Genomic DNA, 24139 nt, shown 5'->3' on the forward strand with positions numbered 1-24139 from the left:
TTTTGAATCACAGTTGCTTGACCTGTTGTTGCAGAAACCTCGCTGCTCTGAACAAGAAGTCGCTCTACAGGAGGGCCTCGTCAGAAAACCTCTTCCTGGACTCTCGCTGTTGGTTTCTTCTGTGCATCTTTCTAACGTGTCAGCTCCTCAGTAATTATGTGTTCAAATAGAAGTACTGCATTTGGCAGCAATAAAAGTGACCAGCTGCAAGAACGAGAAGACTGGATTGCAAGGAGCCCGCTGAGGCACCAAGCACTTTAATACCTACGCAGCCAGGGGCAGAAGGAAGAGAGAACAAGGTTAACCGGGGAACCTGCAAAGCGTTGTTCTTCAGATTAATGTCATTGCCTTTTTACGTGTACATCTACAAGGACCTCTTTACCTGTATGGGCCTTAATGCTAAAGCCAAATGTAGCTTTAATTGTGCAATTTTGTTTCCTACGTCTTGTCATTTTCTGATGCAACTAATTTTACCAACCAGTATTGGAGCCCCCTTTAACACTACACACATCTACTTGGTTTTGTAAAATGGTTCCTAGTGGCTTGTTTTGTAGCTCTCCTATGGGGGAGGGGGGGCATTTTGGCATCAATCAAGATGCCTTCTAGGTTAATTCACGTACAGAAGGGAACATCAGGCAGTGATGTGAAAATTAAGCCAACTGGGTTTAAGATAGCACAGCTTCTCCTTGGATCTTCTGATCAGTGTTTCACATACCAAATCCCTATGAACAGCGTACCATGCTCCGTTCCATCAAGACTGTAAATATGCATGATTTCTTAAAGCCTGCCCCCTTGAAGAGATATGAGGCCTCTCGTACACAACCAGTGACATCCTAAACTATGTCCATTGGGCCAGAAGGTCAAACATGTCTGTTTATGAATCCATTTGGATATGGAGATTATAGTTTTTACATTGATTAAAACATACACTCACAAGTAATGTATAAAGGAATGCCTCTGCAATGTACCATTTTTCCAAGGTGGGTAGATATGGGTGTATAAGCACTTCTGTATATAAGTAATTTTGTATGTCACAGAATCACTACAGTACTGGGATTCACAGGGCTTACCTTGTGACATAGAGATTTTGTCAATTGATACATATGCATATGGGGTACTTATATGAGCAAGTGCAAGCAGTTGCTCCTACATGTGTCTGAAGGGATCACTTGCAACCAGCTGGTTCGGCTTCCCTTGCTTTGTATCAAGGGGCACCTGCTTTCTAGTATCACAGAGGGCACCCCTCCCCTGTATAGGGCTGACCCTGTGATTGCGTGAAGGCACCCTGTGTCTGTTGTTTGCTCTTAGGTACATTTAAAGGTTAATAGTCAGGAATAGTAAGGGTTTGCCACTGCATCCTTTGACTCTGTTGATAGTCTTCCTATTTTTACACCATTTTTAAAAGATTTGCAATATTTTATGTAGACTCACAGCCAGTACTAAGCCTTTGTTTTCTGGCCTAAGTAGTTCCAAGTGGTAAGTACTGCTATATATATATTTAAAAAGATATTATATATATATATATATATATATATATAAATATATATAAATATATATACAGCCTTAAAATATTTAGTGGTGGTGCCTGTCTGGGCTAACTTTCAATGTAAATGTTTCCAGATTTTTAACTACATTCCTTGTGATGTTCCCCTGTTAGGGGAAAACTTGTTTGTGCTTGATATGTTGAAATAAATTACACAACTTTCACTTACAACTTCTTTGTGGCTGGATCATTATTGTACATGGGATATATTTTTGTAGTTTATTGCTCACTTTTCTTGCATGCGAAGTCAGGTGCTTTCAAAGCAAATAGATGTACGTTGTAGGCTGTCATGCATTTAATCTCCATTAAGAAGAGGTGCTTAGGGGATCGCATTTTACACTAAGGTCTGTGATACAAATCTGACTAATTTTTCTTAGGGGAGTTGACAATAAAGAGTGCAAGCAACAGTATTGGTGGGGATTGTTGCTCTCTTCGATGTTCATTTAAAAACAATTGGTTTTGAGTGACAATTACAGGGTTTCTTCATGTTAATATTTCATGCAGATAAAGGGCTACATCCAATGTTGTGCAAGTGACTTCAGCTTGCGCAGTGGACCTTTCCCATCCCTCTCCACTGTACATCCCCGAAATCTGCTCCAGCAACCCTCGAGAGCAGATTTGGGGAGTGCATGGGGCTGCCGGAGGATGGGGAAATCTGATCTGCTGGAAGATGCCGTTCTATCAGAAAATGGACACAACTGGATTTCACCCAAACTATTTAACTTACAGGATATCAATGTGATGCAAAGTGTGTGTGTGTGTAGGCATGAACCAGAATCTGTGTGCATTATTTGGCCTTCCAGTGCATGATTATCATCATTACGCCATCTGTGTATTGTATTCTTGTTGTTGATGTTATTAGTACATAAAACCCCTGGGAGAGGTTGTCTGAGGTAACGGAGTAAAGTGTAATCAATATGCACCTGACAACTCTACCTCTCCTTTTCATCAAATACAGGTGGGGCAGTAACTATCCTGAATTGATGCTTGGACCCAGTTATGGGCTGGATGGATGAGGGCCAATAAACTGAGACTCAATCCGGACAAGATGGGGATCCTGTTAGTAGGTGGTTCATCTGTCCATCAAGTGGTGTTCAACCTACTGCCCCAGAATGATTAAGTTTGTAGTCTGGGGATGCTCATAGATCCAGCTCTTGTCACTTGAGGTCCAAGTGGTCTCAGTTACACAAAGTGCCTTTTATCAGCTTCGGCTGATATAACAGCTATGACCCTATCTAGACAGAGATAGCCTACAGTTATCCATGCAGAGTTACTCCCACCTGGATTACTGCAATGCGCTATATGTGAGGCTACCTCTGAAGATGGTCTGGAAACTACACTTAGGCCAGAATAGCAGGACTGTTTCCTGGACTGGCCATTTTGAACATATTGTTCCAGTGCTGTGCCAACTGCACTGGTTGCCAGTCAATTTCTGGACCCTATTCAAAGTGTTGGTGCTGACCTTTGAAACCCTAAATGTCTTTGGGCCAGTATACCTGAACATATGGCCTTCTCCCATATGTTCCTGCCCGACTGTTAAGATCATCTTCAGAGGCCGAATAATATGATGGGTAAAGAGCTTTCTCTGTAGTTGTCCCCTGTCTGTGGAATGCCCTTCCCAGAGAGATCCGCCTGGCATCTTCACTGTATATGTTTAAATGCCAGGTTTAGACCTCCTTCTTCCAGCAGGCATTTAATTTCTGTTCTTTTGCTCTGATTATTAACTTTGTTGCTGGCTCTTTAATATGTTTAGGGCACAATCCTATTGGGATAGGCGCCCGCCTCCGAATTCAGAGGTGACCACCTACGCAATGCAGGGCAGGAGCAGCGAGAAGGCAATCTTCCCCTCTGTGCTTCAGCCACCCTGCATTAGTGGCTAGACAGAAGATTTTCAGCTGTCTAGCCGTGGGAAGTCAGAGCGGGGGGGGGGGGCGGACACCAGACGATGCACAGGAAGTGTCGGAAGGGCAGTTCCACCCGCCCCCTGGAATGCCCCATTTTTGCTGCTCTTACGAGTGCAGAGAACAGGTCTGATCCACCTGCCTACAAGGCAGTGCGGGAGGGGGTGGAGGTCAGTTGTCAGGGAACCAACATCAGAGCGTGGGCCCTGAGGTCAGTTCCCAGGAACCGACCTATCCTAGGGCCATCTAGCCGCTGACTAGCAACCATAGGATTGAGCCCTTAATGTTTTAATATATTGATATTTTCATGGTTGTGTTTGTTATGGTATAGTTTTGGGGGATGATTGTAAAGTGCTCCGATGGCATCTGCCATTTTGGATAGCATATAATTTAATTAATAAATAAAATTGGAATGTTAAAGACCACTGAAACACTATTCACACATTATAAAATACACCCTTTTTCTGGCATCAAGAGTGATTTCAGTACTGCTGAGGGATTAGTTACAGTAGCTGGATGAACACGGGATCCAGGTCTAATGTGAACAGCACTTAAAAAAAATGTAGTGCATGGTTGCTGTAATAATTGTGGAAAAGCTGTCACATTAACCTCGTGTTATATGGCAAACTAGCCATTATCGTGGAACTCAAACAATTAGAAAGTAGCGGAAGTGTGGTGTTAACACTTGCCTTTTAGATTAGCTAAAAGTAGAGCTACCAGAAGCTGCAAGAAGTGTTGCAGGACCAAACTACTACTAGATTTTAACTTAGAAGTACATGGCACCACTTAATAATTAGCTTTTACAACAGCAATGTGGATCCCATATAACGGTTCTGAGCCTCTGGGACAGGACAGAGCAAAATACAAATTTCCATGGCTCGTTCAGTCATAAAAAAATTTCCTGAACTTCTTTTCTGTAAAGAAAATAAATCTAGCATTTGGGGAGGAATGTTTTTAAATATATCAACTAAAAAGGCTGAAGGAAGAAAGGATAAATAAACCAAATCGAAGCATCTGTTTTTAATAGTCCAGTCCTAGGAGTGCAGTGTAGCTGTCATGAGTTACATTTCTCAGAATATCCCGCACAATATTTTATTGAGTTTGTTCCACTGGAGTACTTTGAACCACTGCTAGATTTCCTATTGGCCAGTTTAAAAGGATATGACCCCTCACTGTAACTTGGCAAGTGCAAGTAGTTTGGAAGCTCTGCAAGATGCAAGCCTTGAGCTGTGAGCCCACGCTGGTCACTCACCTGCTTTGAATCACAGATGGGGTTGGTGAAAGAACATCCAGTTCTTGTCCTGAGTTCTCCAGTACCATATTGTACCACCTTTAGGGGAGGGGGGTAACTTCCCCTGTATTTTTTGTTTGGCACTGAACTAGGAGCAAGAAAAGCATGCAGGCTGACCTTCCCCTAGAGCAGGGGTTGGGAAACTGTGCCCCTCTGGATGTTGTTGTACTACAAAACTATCATTTCTATTGGCTATGCTGACTGGGTGCTGATGGGACCTGGAGTCCAAGAACATCTGGACAGCCACAGGCTCCCCACTCCTTCCCTAGAGATACTCCCAGCAGTAGTTGCTGCCAGCTAAGAACCAATGGCAAAGGATCTACTGCAAGAGCATCCTAGGATGGGATAAAGTGAAAGCGTTCCTATGCTGTAGAAGAGCCAAAGGATTAATTTTGAGCACGAAGGATGTTGTACTCTTCGGGGTAAATCACCTGCCTGATGTCAGACAGAGAGTATTGTAACCTGTTCAGGGTGCTTAATATTCAAGACACACAATATCTAAAGCCTTTCTAGAGTCTGAATAGTTGTTTTACAGTTTTGTTTTGTGGTTACTCTGCAAACCTTACACATGCATGACAGGCTGACATCCTGATGCTGAAAACACAGTGCTGGGTTGGGGGCAATGCTCTCTTGTTGCAGGACTGCTCCCTCAGGTCTTCTGATCTTTGTATGTGTTGCTGGCATTGCACAAGCATGGCTGTTCAGACTGAACTTTGCCCCAGCTGAAAGTTTGCCACAGGATAAAAAGTTGGGGATGAGAGGAAGGGGCTGGATCTTTTGTTCAAGAAGCAGCATGCGGGCCTTGCACAAGGGATGGCAGAGCCTTTTTTTCCCCTTTTTTAATCTGGATTGATCAGAGTGCCTTCCCATCACACCCAAATAATTACACCAGTTTGGTGTAGTGGTTAGTGCTTGACTGGGACTCGGGAAATCCAGGTTCTAGTTCCCACTTAGCCTTGAAGCTCACTGGGTGACTTTGGGCCAGTCATTGACTCTCAACCTAACCTACTTCACAGGGTTGTTGTGAGGATAAAATGGAGAGGAGGACCAGGTAAGCCGTCTTGGGTTCCTTGCAAGAGGAAAAAGGTGGGATAATATAGTAATGAGTCCAGGAGATCTGGCACAATGGCTCATCCCTTGTAAGGCTTGTGTGCAGATTTTGTGCTAGCACGCCTGGAGGGGGAACATGGTAACTTGTTACTGAAGAAACATCTTCCATTCTATTCAGCCTACTTTTCTGTGTTTACCACTTTCAAAATCTAAGAATGCTATTACAGTGATTTGTTGTTGTTAGCTGCCTTGACATTACTTTGTTGGAAAGGCAGTATAGAAACGTTTTTCATAAATATACTTTTAAAAATTCAAAAGATAGAGTGCAAGTCAAAACTCAAGTGTATAATTCATATATCACTTCAATTCCAGCCATGCAGCCAGAGTTGGAATATAAACAGATAAAACTGGTATTACTTTAAAAAAAAAGTAATCAGGCATTCAAGTAGTACAGTCCTATCCATTATATTGAACCTTCCGACCTCTGGGAAAATAGCTTCCCACCTCACTCCCCAATTAATTTCCCCTTGTTGTTGTTCAGTCGTTCAGTCGTGTCCGACTCTTCGTGACCCCATGGACCATAGCACGCCAGGCCTTCCTGTCCTGTGCTCTCTCCCAGAGCATGCTCAAGTTCATATTCATTGCATCGGTGATGCTATCTAGCCATCTCATCCTCTGCCGCCCCCTTCTCCTTTTGCCTTCAGTCTTTCCCAGCATCGGGGTCTTTTCCAGAGTTTTCTCTTCGCATTAGGTGGCCAAAATATTTGAGCTTCAGCTTCAGTATCTGTCCTTCCAATGAGCACTCAGGGTTGATTTCCTCTAGGATTGACTGATTTGACCTCCTTGCAGTCCAGGGGACTCGTAAGAGTCTTCTCCAGCACCACAGTTCGAAAGCATCAATTCTTCGGCGCTCAGCCTTCCTTATAGTCCAGCTCTCACAACCATACATTACTACTGGGAAAACCATAGCTTTGATTAGACGGACCTTTGTCGGCAAGGTGATGTCTCTGCTTCTTACTATGCTGTCTAGGTTGGCCATAGCTTTCCTCCCAAGGAGCAAGCGTCTTTTAATTTCATGGCTACAGTCACCGTCTGCGGTGATCTTGGAGCCCAAGAAAGTAAAATCTGTCACTGCTTCCATTTCTTCCCCTTCTATATGCCAGGAAGTGATGGGGCCAGATGCCATGATCTTCGTTTTTTTAATGTTGAGTTTCAAATCAGCTTTTGCACTCTCCTCTTTCACCCTCAACAAGAGGCTCTTTAGATCCTCTTCGCTTTCTGCCATTAGGGTGGTATCGTCTGCATATCGGAGGTTGTTGATAATTCTCCCAGCAATCTTAATTCCGACCTGTGATTCATCCAACCCAGCGTTTCTCATGATGTACTCTGCATATAAGTTAAATAAGCAGGGTGACAATATGCAGCCTTGTCGTACTCCTTTACCAATTTTGAACCACTCGGTTGTTCCATGTCTGGTTCTTACTGTTGCTTCTTGACCCTGGTACAGGTTTCTCAGGAGACAGGTAAGGTGGTCTGGTACTCCCATCACTTTAAGAATTTGCCACAGTTTGTTGTGATCCACACAATCAAAGGCTTTAGCGTAGTCAATGAAGCAGAAATAGACGTTTTTCTGGAATTCTCTTGCTTTCTCCATGATCCAGCGAACATTGGCGATTTGATCTCTAGTTCCTCTGCCTCTTCGAAACCCAGCTTGTACTTCCGGTAGTTCTCAGTTCGCATACTGCTGAAGCCTAGCTTGTAGGATTTTGAGCATCACCTTGCTGGCATGTGAAATGAGCGCAATTGTGCGGTAGTTTGAACACTCTTTGACGTTGCCCTTCTTTGGAATTGGAATGTAAACTGACCTTTTCCAGTCTTGCGGCCATTGTTGAGTGTTCCAAATTTGTTGGCATATTGAATGCAGCACTTTAACAGCATCATCTTTTAGGATTTTAAATAGCTCGGCTGGAATACTGTCATCTCCGCTAGCTTTGTTGTTACTAATGCTTCCTAAGGCCCACTTGACTTCACTCTCTAGGATGTCCGGCTCAAGTTCAGTGACCGCACTCTCATGGCTATCAGGGACATTAAGATCTTTCCTGTATAGTTCTTCTGTGTATTCTTGCCACCTCTTCTTAATCTCATCTGCTTCCGTGAGGTCACTGCCTTCTTTGTCCTTTATCACGCCCGTCTTTGCACAAAACGTTCCCTTGAGATCTCCAATTTTCTTGAAGAGATCTCTAGTCTTTCCCATTCTGCTGTTTTCCTCGATCTAACAGCCTTTATCTGCGCCTATACCTTACTGAAAGACACCCCCCCACCCGGCCTGCAGGTTTACTCAGAAGCAAAGCCGACTGACTCCAATGGCCTTACTCCCAAACAGGGGCCCCTAGGAGAGCAGCTTTAGTAGATCCTTGAAAGCATGTCAAGAACAGCTACGCTGGCTGGGGGATTCTGGGAGTTGTAGTGCAAGACATCTGGAGGGCGCCCGGCCGGGGCAAAGCTGCGCGAACCGCAGCCCTCTCCGCGACTGCGGGCAAGGTCGAAGCGGGCGCCGCGGCTCGGCCTCAGCGGCGTCTTCTGAGCACGCCCCGTGCAGCTGCCCGGGCGGGCGGGCGAGCAGTCGCCGCGGAGGGGCCGGCGTTCACCCGGAAGGGCACGCGCCGCGCGGCAGCCATCTGCGCGGCCGGCGCGCCTCGCTTCGGAGGGCGATGGCCACGTTCTTCGGGGAGGTGGTGACGGGCCCGTCCCGCGCTGGGGTGGACGAGGAAGAGGAGGCGGCCGCGGATTGCGAGGAGACGGCGGAGGATCGCGAGATTCGCCGGGCGCTCGAGAAGAAAAGGTAGCGGCGGGGAGAGGAAAAGGGCAGGGCAGGCTGCCCCACCCTGGTACTCCCCCGATGTCTTGGGCAGGACTACAACTCCCAGCATCCCCAGCATAGCGGGATTGGGGGATGCTGGGAGTTGTGGCCCGACACATCTGGAAGGCGGCAGGGTGGGGAAGGCGGGGTTAGGGCTCAATCTGACCCGATCTGAAGAACATTTCAGGCCCCTCCTTGAAACTCTTGAAGTAATGAGGGCCTTCACATTACAGCTAAATAATTACAGCTCCCCTTCCTCTGTGCACAAACGCTGCGTTAGGGATAAGGGAAGGATTCCGGGGTGGGAGGGTGCATTGCTAGGCAGGACCTAAACCCCAGCCGGAGTGTGCATGCGATCTTAGCCGGTCAGTGGTTTTAGACTGTTATTTAGTTTTAGCTCATCTATTTATGCCCTCCCCTTTCTTCCATCTTGGAACTCAAGGTGATGTTCATGGGGTTCTCACTCTGTCCTCCACCCAGATCAGATCCAAACCTGCTTAGCTTCAGCTGCATGATTATCATCATCATGATTGTTTGTATGCAGCTTTTAAATTTGAGCAAATTATGCTCAAAGCAGCTCACAAGAAGAGTAAAGAAATCATCAGTATATAGGCACAACAAAAACATATAGAGTCATAAACATAGCAAACATATCTCAGAATATCATTATATTATGAAATATAATATTCTATTATAGTACTATATTACGAGATAGCCTTATGGCTGTTACTTTCACTGTTCTTCTGGGGAATCCTTGTACAGGTGATTGGCTTAGAAGTTGCTCAGTGTGGGAATGGGTGGAGAACTAAGCCAGTGGTGGTGCTGTGGATGCCAAGAGTACAAAAAAAAAAAACTTCTGAATTTCACCTGTCTTGACTGTATGGTGTGCAGATAACACTTCTGCGGTTTGGGTGCAGCTTCTGATCCATCTTCTTGCTCAGAGCTCATTTAATCCTGTTGTTTCTTATACTCAGGGAAGTTCACATCATCTGGAATACGACATCTAATGCATCTATAGATGAACAGTTTCCTTGCTCCAAGTTCATATTGGGTGTGGGGCATAATGCAGTAGGTAAGTGGTGCAAATCAGTTGGATGTGTTCTCTGTTTGGTATTTAAGCAGCTGTGAAAGTCTACAGATTTGCTTCCATCAACTTCAGTGTGTCTTTAGTGGAACAAAGGAATCATAGAATCATGGGGTTGGAAGGGGCCTACAAGACCAAGCTGCCTTATACTGAGTCAGATCCTTGTTCCGTCTAGCCCAGTATTGTTGACACTGACAGGCAGCGGCTCTCCAGGGTTTCAGACAGGATTCTTTCCTAGCCCTACCTGGAGATGCCGGGAATTGAACCTGGGACCTTCTGCATGCCAAGCAGGCAGGCCCCTCCCCTGGGTGGCTTAAATAATGTGTAGATTATGCTGTCTATTTAATTGGGGTGCATCACTAAATGTCAACATAGCAATATGCAGAATCTTTCAGTGCTACATAAAATGCATTTGCTTTTGTTCGCAGCATTCTTGACTTCATTTGTTTTGAATTCTGGATGCTGGGAAGTAGTTGGATCTGTCAAATTGTGGAATGAGTGGTGCAGAACATCAAACACAACCAATGTTCTTCCAGCAGATTCATTTTGTTTGTTTTATCGGTTGATTTCAGATCCCACAGTAAGTAGTAACTGTTTTATGTGCATGTTTTCTGTTGTTGTTTTCAAATGGAGCTTACAAAAACAAGTCCTGCCAGACAAATCTGATCTCATTTTTTGATCAAGTAACCTCCCTTGTAGACCGTGGGAATGCTGTAGACATCATATACCTCGACTTCAGCAAAGCTTTCGACAAAGTGCCCCATGATATCCTGATGAGCAAACTAGCTCAAAATGGGCTAGATGAAACAACGATCCGGTGGATCCACAGTTGGCTATAGAATCGGACTCAAAGAGTGCTTATCAATGGGATCTTCTCCAACTGGGGAGAGGTAACGAGTGGGGTACCGCAGGGCTCAGTCCTGGGCCCAGTGCTCTTCCACATTTTTATTAATGACTTGGAGGAGGAGGTGCAGGGAATGCTGATCAGATTTGCAGATGACACAAAATTGGGCGGGATAGCTAATACTTTGGAAGACAGAAACAAAATTCAGAGTGATCTGGATAGACTGGAGCGCTGGGCAGAAAACAACAGAATGACATTTAATAGGGATAAATGCCAAGTTCTGTACCTACGAAAAAGAAACCAAATGCACAGTTACAAGATGGGGGATACATGGCTCAACCACACTACAAGCGAGAAGGATCTTGGAATTGTTGTCTATCACAAGCTGAATATGAGCCAACAATGTGGTGTGGCCGCAAAAAAGGCAAATGCTCTTTTGGGCTGCATTAATAGAAGCATAGCTTCCAAATCCCGGGAAGTACTAGTTCCCCTCTACTCAGCACTGGTTAGGCCTCATCTGGAGTACTGTGTCCAGTTCTGGGCACCACACTTTAAGAAGGATGCAGACAAACTGGGGAGGGTTCAGAGGAGGGCAGCAAAGATGATCAGGGGACTGGAAACAAAGCCCTATGAAGAGAGACTGAAAGAACTGGGCATGTTTAGCCTTGAGAAGAGAAGGCTGAGGGGAGATATGATAGCACTCTTCAAGGCCTTGAAAGGTTGTCACAGAGAAGGCCAGGATCTCTTCTTGATCATCCCAGAGTGCAGGACAAGGAATAATGGGCTCAAGTTACAGGAAGCCAGATTCCGGCTAAACATCAGGAAAAACTTCCTGACTGTAAGAGCAATACAACAATGGAACCAATTACCTGGGGAGGTGGTGGGCTCTCCCACACTGGAGGCCTTCAAGACGAGGCTGGACAGCCATTTGTCAGGGATGCTCTGACTTGGATTCCTGCATTGAGCAGGGGGTTGGACTCGATGGCCTTGTAGGCCCCTTCCAACCCTACTACTATTCTATAAGATCATATTTGATTTAGTTAACTGCTGCTGCCTTTGCATTTCATTGATGCAATTTTGGTGCCTGAGGTTTCAAGGCTAAGCTGTTTGGCATTGCACCAACACTTGTATTTGTCTTCCATCTTAATTTTTACCCACAGATTTAAGAATTAGAATACTAGCACTGTGCTTTTATGGATGTGCTTTGGGGCAGTCCTACTACACTCCTGTATTAGCTACACCGTATGCCAGCCTTCCCAAACGTGGTGCTATTAAGATCTTTTGGACTCAGCTCCCATCAGTCCTAGCCAGTGTGGCCAATGGTCAATAATGCTGGGAGCTGTAGTCAAAAATATCTGGAGGGCACCATGTCAGGGAAGGCTGCTGTATGGGTATCTTTAAATGAAAGCTTTTTGGATGCCATGTAAGGAAGGAGGGTTTGCAAGATGAGACATCTTCATGGGAACACAGGGAGCATATATATATAAGATATATATATATATATATATATATAATTTTTATTTTTTATTATCTTTTTTTTATTTAATAAATAAATATCCTATGTTTCCACCCAAAATGGTACTTAAGGCAGCTAACAATAATAAAATAAATTACAAGCCGCCCAGAGAACTTCAGCTTTTGGGCAGTATAGAAATGTAATAAATGAATAAAATACAAGTTAAAAACAAAATCTTCATTAAAACGTAACATACAAACTGATTCATAAAAACACAATTAGAAAACAAAGAAGAAATAGACAGAACCCAACCAATTAAAACATGGTTCAGCCACAACCTAGCTGACATGCTGAAGGCCAGCCTGAATAAAAATGTATTTGCCCAATGGTGGAAGGACAACAGAGGGGGAGCTATCTTAGCCCCTCTCAGCAGTGGGCTCCAGAGCCTGGGAGTGGCCACTGAGAAGGCCCTAGTGCACCTTTGACGGCAGTGGGATTGAGAGTATGTCATCTACCACTGAATTAGGACCTGTCCTGTTTGAATTGTTTGCCATTGAAGAAAGAACCATGCAGTGCTGATTGTCTGAAAATGTGTCTGTTGGAGGGTTAGCCAAACTCCAGCGCAATGTGCAGTGTGGACCTATGCGTGTTCCCTCAGAAGTAAGTACTGTTGTGTTTAATGGGGCTTACTCCCAGGAAAGCGTCCACAGGATTGCAGCTTTAGATGACCATGGTAATTTTTGTGCTGCACATCAGTGAGATAGTACTGAAATGCATCAAGCTTTTATTACCATTCTGTCTTTTCAGGTGTTATTGTGCCAGTGCAATTGTTACGTGGCTGAGGACCAACAGTTTCAGTGGCTTGAAAAGGTAAGAAGTGGGGGACATGGGGACACAAAGCACAGGGGCAACTGTGTAAGGACACCCCCCCCCCCAGCTGCCTCTCAAAAATGTATTGGTGGGTTCAAACTGAAGAAAAGGCAGGTAATGAATCTAAGGCTGTAATCTTATTGTCTGGGAGCAAGTCCCATTGAGCTCAGTGGAACTTACTTCTGAGTAGACATGTATAGGATTACACTGTAAATAAAGTGATTGCTGGTTTCACTCACAATTCATTGAATGCCCACTTTGCTGGGCAGAACTTGTATATAATGCATGTCTTTAAGGGCAAGATTGAACCAGCTGTTACCCAAAGCAGGGATGCACAACCCGCCGTGGGGACCTCGCTCACTTTTTCTCACAGCCCAGGTGACTAGCTGGACCGTGGGGAGAAAAACACTGTTTTGGCATGATGGAGAAACAGCAATTCCTAGATCTCAACAGGAAAGGAGGGGAGGTTTAGACCTCCCCATCTCTCTGCACTGTGTACGTGTGTGGGACAACTGTGGGGGCAGGGGCGGGGGTAGAGAATAAGAAGGAATGTATGTGGGTGGGAGAGTGTGCCCCCTCCCAACACCAGATGTGGTTCTCAGGTCATAAAGGTTGTGCCCCCCTATTGTTAAAGGAAAATAGCTTGGAATTATTATTCAATTCTTCAAATGCTGATTAGGCTTCATTTGTTACCTGTAACCATGTTGGAGCCCCATCTGTTGCAGCACAGTTCCTTTGCATCATCTTTTGAACGGAGTCAGTTATCCCTACAGTTTTGCCACATGGATACCAGTGCATCGGCATCAACTCCTCGGAAAAGGACGTGTGATGTGGCACAAGGCAACTTTAAACTGGCATTGCCCTTTAGATTGTGCCAGCTGGAGATCATGGTGTCCTGCTATTTTTCTCATCAGGGAATTGGGTATGGCTGAAGGCCAGTGGATGTGTGAACTACAGGAGAGTAATTGGGGAGTAAATTCAGTCCCCAGAGAAAGCTTGTGCAGATGTAGCCCTTCTAAAGTGCCACGGCACTCTTGCTACTGCAAGACACAAACAGTGTGATCCTGTATATGTCTACTTAGAAGCAAGTCTGATAGACCAAACAGGACATATATCCCAAACCCAAAGAGCAATAAACCAACTGGGATAAGCAAACTGGTGAAGATAAATAAGTCTGATAATGTTACTTTATCTATACAGGCTGTAATCATACAGCCAAAGGCAATAGGAGAGAGCGCAATATGGTTGTGCAATAATATTTTTATAAGTACAGGTGGAAACATGCAGTGCTCTATATTGTCAATAGATTTGAGACGTTTGGATTGAAATGTGTGTATAAGCCTTCATCCCCTTCATGGATCACTGCCTTGTTGTGGCGAAGGGGCTTGCGTAACTCAGTGAAGCCATAAGCTATGCCGTGCAGGGCCACCCAAGACGGACAGGTCATGGCAGAGAGTTCTGACAAAATGTGGTCCACTGGAGAAGGAAATGGCAACCCACTCCAGTATTCTTGCCAAGAAAACCCCATGGAACGTATCACAAGGCTAAAAGAGATGACGTCGGAAGATGAGCCCCTCAGGTCGGAAGGTGTCCAATATACTACTGGGGAAGAGCAGAGGGTATTTCCAAGTAGCGCCAGAAAGAGTGAAGCGGCTGGGCCAAAGCCGAAAGGACACTCAGCTGTGGATGTGTCTGGTGGTGAAAAGAAAATCCAATGCTGTAAAGAACAATATTGTTTAGGAACCTGGAATGTCAGATCAATGAATCAAGGTAAGCTGGAGGTGGTCAAACATGAGATGGCAAGATTGAACATCGACATCTTGGGAATCAGCGAACTAAAATGGACACAGATACTGAAGCTGAAGCTCAAATATTTTGGCCACCTAATGCGAAGAGAAAACTCTCTGGAAAAGACCCTGATGCTGGGAAAGACTGAGGGCAAAAGGAGAAGGGGACGGCAGAGGATGAGATGGCTAGATAGCATCACTGATGCAATGAATATGGACTTGAGCACGCTCCGGGAGAGAGTGCAGGACAGGAAGGCCTGGCGTGCTATGGTCTATGGGGTCACGAAGAGTCAGACACGACTGAACGACTGAACAACAACAACAAGCCTTCATAAATACATGCAGTCAGGACCAGAAATATTGGAGCAAGGATAACTGTTTTGGCAGTTGGCCTCCGCACACCACCACATTGAAGTTGAAAGGAAACACACCCAGATGGGAGTGAAGTCAGGGCTTTCAGCTGTAATTCAAGGGGTTTGACAAAAGTGGGGCACTAACCATTCAGGAAGGACAACCAGTGGCATACACACACACAACCCCCATCGTTGGTGGCTCATAAGTAATGGAACAAACCAACATCATTTCAAACTTAAGGATCGCCTTTAATACCTGGATGAAAATCCTTTGCAGTCAATGACTGCCTGAAGTCTGGAACTCACGGACATGACCACATGCTGAGTTTCCTCCCTCAAGATGCTTTGCCAGGCCTTCACTGCAGCTGCCTTCAGCTGCTGCTTGTTTGTGGGTCTTTCTGCTTTCAGTCTTGTCTTCCGTGAGTGAAAAGCATGCTCTATTGGGTTGAGATCAGGTGACTGACTTGGCCCTTGAAGAACACCCCACTTATTTGCCTTGAGAAACTCTTGGGTAGCTTTTGCTGCATGTTTTGGGTTGTTATCCATCTGCAATATGAAGCGGCGCCCTATCAGTTTGGCAGCATTCGGCTGAATCTGAGCAGAAAGTATAGCCGTATACACTTCAGAATTCATCCTGCTGCTTTTACTAGCAGTCAGGTCATCAATAAACACCAGTGACCCGGCTCCATTGGCAGCCATACATGCCCATGCCATAACACTGCCTCCACCATGTTTGACAGATGCATTCTATCATGAGCTGTTCCTTTCCTTCTCCATACTTTTCTCTTCCCATCATTCTGGTACAAGTTAATCTTGGTTTCATCAGTCCAAAGAATCTTATTCCAGATCTGGGCAGGCTTTTTTAGGTGTTTGCTGGCAAAGGCTAATCTGGCCTGTCTGTTCTTGAGCGTTACCAGTGGTTTGCACCTTGTTGTGAAGTCTCTGTATTTGCATTCATAAAGCTGTCTCTTCACTGTAAAAGTAAAGGTAAAGGTGTCCCCAACCAGTCGTGTCCGACTCTAGGGTGCGGTGCTCATCCCCGTTTCTAAGCCGAAGAGCCAGCGCTGTCCGAAGACGCTTCCGTGGTCATGTGGCCGGCATGACTGAACACCAAGGTGCACGGAATGCTGTTACCTTTCCCGCTGAGGCGGTACCTATTTATCTACTTGCAATTTCTTGCTTTCGAACTGCTAGGTTGGCAGAAGCTGGGACTGAAGACGGGAGCTCACTCTGTCACGCGGCACTCGGGTCTCGAACTGCTGACCTGCCGACCTTCCAGTCTGCAGTTCATCATCTTAACCACTAAGCCACCGTGGTCCCTGTACACCTCTTCACTGTAGATGTTGACAATTACATGCCTACCTTCTCAAGAGCGTTCTTGACCTGGCTAGATGTTGTGAAAGGGTTCCTCTTCACCATGAGCAGAATTCTGCGGTCATCCCCTTTAGTTGTCTTCTGTGGTCTTCCAGGCCTTTTGCTGTTGCTGAGCTTGCCAGTTAATTCCTTCTTTTTCAGGATGTTCCAAACTGTTGTGTTGCCCACTCCCACTGTTTTTGCCATCTCTCTGATGGGTTTATTTTGTTTCCTCGGCCTAATGATGGCCTCCTGCACTCGCATGGACACCTCTTTGGACCTCATGTTGGGAGTTTCAGTGAACCAAATGCAAATGTCACACTCAGAACCACCTCCAGGCCTTTTATCTGCTGGATTGGTCATGGGGTACCCAGGAAACAGGCCACTCCTGGCCATGCAGCTGCTTTTTCAGCCATTCGTTCCATTACTTATGAGCCACCAATGATGGGGGGTGGGTGTATGCCACTGGCTGTCCTTCCTGAATGGCTAGTGCCCCACCTTTGTCAAACCCCTTGAATTACAGCTGAAAGTCCTGACTTCGCTCCCATCTGGGTGTGTTTCCTTTCAACTTCAATGTGGCGGTGTACAGAGGCCAACTGCCAAAACAGTTATCCTTGTTCCAATATTTCTGGCCCTGACTGTACATACATACACCTTTTTATATACTAGACCACTGAAGAAGACCATAGGTCAAAATGCATTTGGTCATTTCTGGTACTGTTTTTTTCTGGTATTGAAGGACATTATTGCACAACTGTGTCGCACTCTCTTCTGTTGCCTTTGACTGTATGATTGCAGCCTGTATAGATAAAGCTACATTATCAGACTTTCGATATTATTTATCACCACCAGTTTGCTTACCCTAATTGGTTTATTGCTTTTTGCTGCTTAGAAGCAAACCCCCATTGGTTTCAGTGAGGCTTACTTCCAGGCAAGTGGGTATTGGGTGTAGCTGAAGGATTGATTCACCAGCACCGGGATGCGTGCCACTTCTCCATGGCTGCTTCCCACATTACTGTGATAGCACCGGGCCATTTCATGAGGGAGGAACCACACTTGCATCAGAGGCTCCCATGAATGCTAGTGAATGTGAATCAGCCCCAGCACAGCTGCTCTTCAGGAATTTGTCCCATTTTACATTGGGATCTGCATTTTGGGCTGCATTCATAGAAGCATCGCTTCCAAATCCTGGGAAGTACTAGTCCCTCGCTACTCAGCACTGGTTAGGCCTCATCTGGAGTACAATGCCGAGTTCTGGGCACCGCACTTTAAGAAGGATGCAGACAAGCTGGAGAGGGTTCAGAGGAGGGCAACAGAGATGATCAGGGGACTGGGAAAAAAGCCCTATGAGGAGCGACTGGAAGAACTGGGCATGTTTAGCCTTGAGAAGAGCTGGCTGAGGGGAGATATGATAGCGCTCTTCAAGGCCTTGAAAGGTTGTCCCAGAGAGGAAGGCCAGGATCTCTTCTCGATCATCCCAGAGTGCAGGACACGGAATAATGGGCTCAAGTGACAGGAAGCCAGATTCCGGCTGAACATCAGAAAAAAATTCCTGACAGTTAGAGCAATACAACAATGGAACCAATTATCTAGGGAGGTGGTGGGCTCTCCCACACTGGAGGCCTTCAAGATGAGGCTGGACAGCCATTTGTCAGGGATGCTCTGACTTGGATTCCTGCATTGACCAGGGGGTTGGACTCGATGGTCTTATAGGCCCCTTCCAACCCTACTATTCTTTGATTCTATTATCTGTTTTCACCCTAGGTTTTTGGATGCATGCAGAAGACTGATTTGCAAGTATTTGTTCTTTCATCGTGTTCCATCACCGATTATAAAACAACTGAACCGACTCTAACACTCCCTTCTCCTTTTCTGAAAGCATTAAAGACAAGAGAGTTCAAAGATAAAGTCTTCTGCTCGCTACTAGAACAGCCAAATATTGTACGGGACCTCCCTGCAGCAGGTAATCATATCAGCCTTCCCCAGCCTGGTAATGAAAGCAGTTTTGGGAGGCCAATGCGGAAGAGCAATGTGGCAGACAGAGCTGAGCTGTTGCTGGAAGGCAGCAGAAGGTGCCTCTTTGTGGGATCTGGTGTGAGGCAGCAGATCCGATGCCTGATAGGAGCGCATATGCTGCCTGCCTCCACTTTTATTGAAATTCTGCAAGTAGAACATTAGCCACTGGCTGGCAATGATGAGTTACAGTCAAGCACATTGGGAGAACACCAGGTTGAGAAAGGGAGGCATCAACTAAGTTATTAAATAAAAATATTACTGTAAAATGCTGTAAGTCTGCAGTGCTAAGCCCAGGCAGCGTTGCCCCTGGAACGTCTTGCGACTCAAGATATTCCCAACAGGTAGAATGTGGTTCAGCCTCTTCTGGCAAAGAGGAGAGGATAACAACAGCATTAGTTCACATTAACATCCTAACCGTAAGGCTGCTGCAACAGGGCATGAAGGTGGGTTTTGCAGTAGCTGCTCAAGCCAACACATGACCTCACATTGGCAAGACGTCAGCTTTATGCCAGCTATGCAGGCAGGTATGCCAGGACAAATTATTTGAATAACAGATCTCTGCCCTGGAGTCTGTGAAGTCATAATGATAGTGTCTCTGACCATGTTGAGAGTGCCACCTTCTCTTTATTGAATGAGCAGAGATACGGTTTACGACTGGGTTCTGCCGCGGTGCCTTGAGCATCAGGTAGGGCTTATGAAGTTCTGCCCAAGAGTGGTTGCGTTCTTTTCGTAAGCAGTGCTCCCAGAAATAATAGCGTGTTTTACAATGTGTGTGTTTCACTCTGATCAATTAAACTCTTTGCAGGATACTGATCTTTTTTCTTTTTCTTTCCCTCTTCTCACCCCACTGGATTATGCCTAGCTCTCAGTTACTGTCAAGTGTGGCAAATCCCTGCAGTGCTGTATCAGTGTTATACTGATGTCCTCAAACTGGATTTGGTAACAATCGACGCTTTTAAGCCTGTGCTGTCTGCGAAAATCTTGAAGAGTTTGGTTAAGGTAGGGCTTAATTGTTGGGTCTTATTTCAGGCTGCCTGCGGCTGTTGGCTAGCTGATTACTATCGTAGAAGGAAACTTGGCTTATTTATATTGCTGAAAGGCATTTCTTAGCAATTATGATAAGGATCAAGCCCTAGTTGGTGTGGGTTCCTGGGCAAGAGAGCTTAGGAAAGGGGCACAGATTGAGGAGCCCTTCACACTTCCATGTGTGCCTGACCTTGTCAGATGCCAGTGCTAGCCAGGATTCACGGCCAGTTAAACATTGGCACAAATTGTTCTACCTCCAAATATTTGACTGTAACTGGGCGGTTTCCTTTCATGATTTAGCCTGAGGAAGAGTTAATTAAGAGCTCCTCTTGGAGGTCAGCACTTATGAAAATTATCTTAGGACGCAATCCTATGCATGTTTAGACAGGACAAAGTCCTACAATGGGGAGTTGTGTGACTTTTTTCTGTCTAAACATGCATAAGATCGCACCCTTAAACTATATTCATGCAGTTCTTAATTCAGAATGTATTTCTCATTTCTTTTATTGTCCTGTGCCATTGTCCTGGAGCTGTAGGAACAGCCTGTGCCAGTCCAGCCTCGAATGCAAAATTTAATTCTGACTTTGCTTGTATATTGAATTCTGAAGCTCCTGCAGAAGCTGCAGCTTAAAACAACTAGACATAAAGGGTTAACTGTTCCTGAGATGTGCCTTCTCTATGCTACTTGTCATGCTTTGCCAGTTGAGTTTACTATGATTCAATGCAGGGGTGGTCTGGGGGCCATTTCCCGGCCTTCCCCAAGACCTGCCACAGGTTGCACTCCCACCACCACAGCAGCAATAAAAGCAGGGAGTACATTCTAAGCCTCCATAGGCATTATGGAGCCTGACAGTGGACAAATTTAGCTAGTTTTCAAGCTAAATGTGTGCATTCTAAGCCACTGTAGCAGTTTGCCACTGAATTTCAGTGACAAGCTGCAACTTCTCCCCCTTTTTTCCCTGAAAAAATTAAAACAAATAGGGGCACTGGGGGATGGCAGGGGCTGCACTGGGGGGGGGGGCACTCAGGGGCCACATGCTGCCCACAGGCTGTGTGTTGCCCATCACTGATTTAATGGAAATGACTGCCAGAGTATCAGAACTATTTCTGCTGTAATGATCTGTGTTATCAGTTCCTCCATAGGCACAACAAGTGGGTAAGGTTGGCAACAGTCACATAATTGAGAAAGAAAGAGAATTATGTCTGTATTTCATCAAGCCATCCACTTCCTGGGCTTGTGGAAGCTCTGATACATGCACACATAGGGTCCTTCCCCTCCATCTTTAGTTCATTGACTGGAGATGTTCCACATGTGCTTCTCTGTTGCTTGCACAGAATTCCCCAACACTTAAATGAATGGAAAACCAACTGTTGGAACTCTGTGATTTCATTGGCTGCAATCCAGCCGATGGAATGCCCGACACACTTAGGCAGCAAGTGGATACCCGCCTACCGGGGCGTAAACTCCATTGAACTTGGAGAGTCTTGCTTCTGAGTAGACTTGTATAGGGTTGCATTGTTAAAAATCTATAGCTTACAGTAGATTTAAGAGTGCGTCGGCTGAGTTTATCTGAGTCATTGACCCTGTTCACACGTAACACGAAGCCATGATGGTTAGGGAATCTGCGCAAACCAGGGTGGCTTAGCATGTCCGGGGGGGGGGGGGGGACCTGCTAACCATGGTCCTGAAACCACCGTGGCTAACCAGCCCCCTGCAGCAGGGTTGAGGGGCCCTGGAGTGGCTTACCATTACGTGTGTCGTGCTCTCAGGTGGTTAAAAGAGTCTCCAGGTGGTTTACAGGCCGCAGCCATAGTGACAGCGGCCCAGAGCGTCCGCTACTTCCGACAATGCTCTAGCTGGTGCAGCCTTTTCGTTGCTGGTGCATTGCACCAGATGGAGCAGCTGGCATGTGCATTTTTGCAGCATGAGGGCCACTGGGATCGCCGGTGGTGGCGGCAGAAGTGTGGTTACTGTAACTACGGAAGGGGGTGGTTACAGGAACCACGTGGTTCCCGGTCATGTGATGGGCACACTCGTCGTGGTTTCGCAACCCGCCTGCTCCATAGTTACCATAACCACCCTCCCCCCCTTTGTGTCTGAACAGGACCATTGTGTTCTTTCTTTTTCTCACATGCTTCTGTTAAATTTAATTAGTTATAAAAGTCTGAACCAGGGCCAGCTGCTTAGCAAGTTGTAGTCCATGGCAAGAACTGAATATGGATGTCTGTGGGCTATCACCCATTAAGATGCCTGACTCACATATAGCTTGTTCTTCTACAGAGTGGTATTCCCCCACCCACGCAAAGTTATATGGCGAGGAGTAGGAAAATAAGGTTGTCAACTATTCGTGTGTTCTTATCTCTACTGAGTTTTTGTTTTCTTTTTGTTTTGCCCAGGACTCATCAAGAAGCACAGAAATACTGACAAAATTGGTCACGACTAATGAAATCGATAACATCTACACTTAAAATGGGGAATTATAACTGATGGAGACTTTCAAGCATTGGAATTTGTAAGCTGCAGCTGCTGTGCTTGGAAGCCTTTGGGACTTGGGTTATTTCTATAGAAGTGGAACCTATTATCTTGTGTACCATTTGCTGACTATTGTGGGGAGGGGTTCTGCTGACTAAAATGAATTAAAATGTGACATTTCTGTTTTCCACAAATAAAAGGTTGGATCCTTCTCCCCCACCCCCCTTAGGAGTTTCCTTTTCTCATCCAAGGAAAGGCACAACATGCTTCTACTAAAGGTAAAATCTATATTGCAAGGGATGCTATGGGGGATGTGGGGCAGCCTACAGCTGTCATTGACTAAGCCAGCCTCCCGCCCCAGAGGCTATCCAGATGCCATTCGCTAAACCTCTCAGGCACTAGAAGAGGTAAGGCAGGCAAAAAGGGTTAAGAAAGGGAAGACAAAACATGGGCCTGGGAAAGCAGGCCCCAGGTGACTGAAAAGCCTGAAGGCTGATTGGGGGCGGGGTGCCTGGGTACAGGGGCTGGAACTCTGGAGAAAGACTGTGGTGGGCAGAGACCAGGGCTGGTGCCGTGGTCAATTTTGAAGTGCAGGAGCTCATCATGTACACTTGTACACACACGTGCAACCCCTCCACCCCGCTCAAACAGCAGCAGTACGTAGCACAACACCCAATTTGTTAGGACCAGCATGTCTGCAATCCTGTGCATAGTTACCTGGGAGCAAACTCCACTGAACTCAGTGGGGCTTACTTTTGACTGCATAGGTTGAACTGGTACGGCATGTTGAGATTTAACAAAAAGATCTTCAGCCAGCTGAAATGCAACTTTAAAAGCTGGCAAAGAAGTGTTTAAACCATTAGAGCAGGGGTGGGCAACTTGTGGCCCTCCAGACATTTTTGGCCTGCAACTGCCCTCATCCCTTACCATTGGATATGCTGGCTAGGGCTTATTGGAATTGTAGGCGAAAACAGCTGGAGACCTGGAAGTCGCCCACCACTGCGCTAGAGTCAAGTAGGAACCCCATCAGGGAAAGAAGTATCCAGCCTCAGCTTAATCATTTTCCTCATTCTCTGACTTCCCTTATGCTGATTTGTCACAAACAACAGTGGAGCTTGAAAGCCACATTATCACCTCATTCGCTTGGCAGATCCATCTAGTGCCCTGTTGCTCTGGCAGATGACGTGGCTGCTTCTGCTCTGAAAAACGTCCTGAAGCCGTGTTCCCCCACATTCCTCCTCTCCACCACTGGAGAGAAGTAACACAGGAAGAGAGAGTGGGCAGATAGGAAATCAATTTATGGTCAGGAACTGAAAAGGAAGGAATTCCCTATTTTGCTTGAAATAACCAGATAAATATTTATCTGAGGGCTTCTATCATTCTGGCCATCTTGTACTCAGACATAAAAAGTATAGACTAACCCAGGGGTAGGCAACCTTTTCAGGCCTGTGGGCACGTTTGTCAATCTAAGAAATTGTCCTGGCCACTGCCACAAAATGGCTGCCAAAGGAGGCAAGGGTAGCCACAATGGAGAAGTAACTAGGTGCGGTCAGAGCCCCAACAACTCCTTTGAACCCAGAGTTTTTGGTGCCAACCGAAACCTGTTTCACAGGAGACAAACTCTTTTTCTCTCCCCACTCCACCAGCCAACTCATTCCTCCATCTCTTTTTCATCTCTCACTTTCTCGAGCAATCCCAGCTGCCAGTAAGAAAATGTGTTATCTTAAAAAAAAAGGGGGGGAGGGGGGGGCCTCTCAGAGGGCACCAAAAAGGTGTCCAGGGGCACCTGGGCATGGACACCACAGTGCTTATCCCTGGACCAGTGGAGGCTGGTGGCTCCGGCGTCACCGGGGCAGTGGATCCACTTCAGGTTTCAGTCAGAGTCAGTCAGAGAAACTGCACCTTGGCTGACATCAGAGCCACCAGCCGCCACTGCCCTGGACTAGCCTGACCTTGTTACTTAATAACCATTTCCCAGTTACATATATTTCATATAATAAAGGTTTATAGACTAAGAAACTGACATATCAAACTTGTTTTGTCATTTTGGAAAGAAACCCTTGACATTCTGCAGTTTCACACAAGTTTTACGTTGACATTCTGCAGTTCTTGGCATCCAGGTGAAAAGAGTAGCTTGGAAACAGCTTGAGTATCTATTACATGAGTAACTGTTGTTGAGTTTTGTCCACTACTTCTCAGTTACTTCTTGATTTTACTTTCTGGATTCCCAGT

At 45.8% G+C, this 24139-nt stretch overlaps 2 protein-coding genes across 7 annotated transcripts in view; both read left to right on the forward strand.

Moving 5' to 3' along the window:
* Positions 1-5941, forward strand: part of OSBPL5 (oxysterol binding protein like 5) — a 196242-nt gene extending 190301 nt beyond the window's left edge. For 4 of the 6 annotated variants that reach the window (XM_084855434.1, XM_084855479.1, XM_084855460.1 and 1 more), the window contains one exon: positions 14-5940. In XM_084855434.1, the coding sequence (XP_084711560.1) occupies positions 14-170 (157 nt within the window). In that variant the 3' untranslated portion in view covers positions 171-5940. Of the gene's footprint in view, positions 1-13 lie in introns of all 6 variants that reach the window. The other 2 variants (XM_084855450.1, XM_084855443.1) reach the window with 2 other exon arrangements.
* Positions 5942-8443: 2502 nt separating this feature from the next.
* PSMG1 (proteasome assembly chaperone 1) lies at positions 8444-23933 on the forward strand. The gene is made up of 7 exons (XM_084855496.1): positions 8444-8627; positions 9620-9717; positions 10158-10309; positions 12837-12899; positions 18157-18355; positions 19271-19407; positions 21832-23933. The coding sequence occupies exons 1-7, from the start codon at positions 8497-8499 to the stop codon at positions 21901-21903; spliced, it is 852 nt and encodes a 283-aa protein (XP_084711622.1). The 5' UTR covers positions 8444-8496; the 3' UTR covers positions 21904-23933.
* The last annotated feature ends 206 nt before the right edge of the window (positions 23934-24139 follow it).

The sequence above is a fragment of the Heloderma suspectum genome, chromosome 1 (genome assembly GCF_057233095.1).
Source record: "Heloderma suspectum isolate Gila_16-S chromosome 1, 16-S_ref, whole genome shotgun sequence".
NCBI classification, from domain to species: domain Eukaryota; kingdom Metazoa; phylum Chordata; class Lepidosauria; order Squamata; family Helodermatidae; genus Heloderma; species Heloderma suspectum.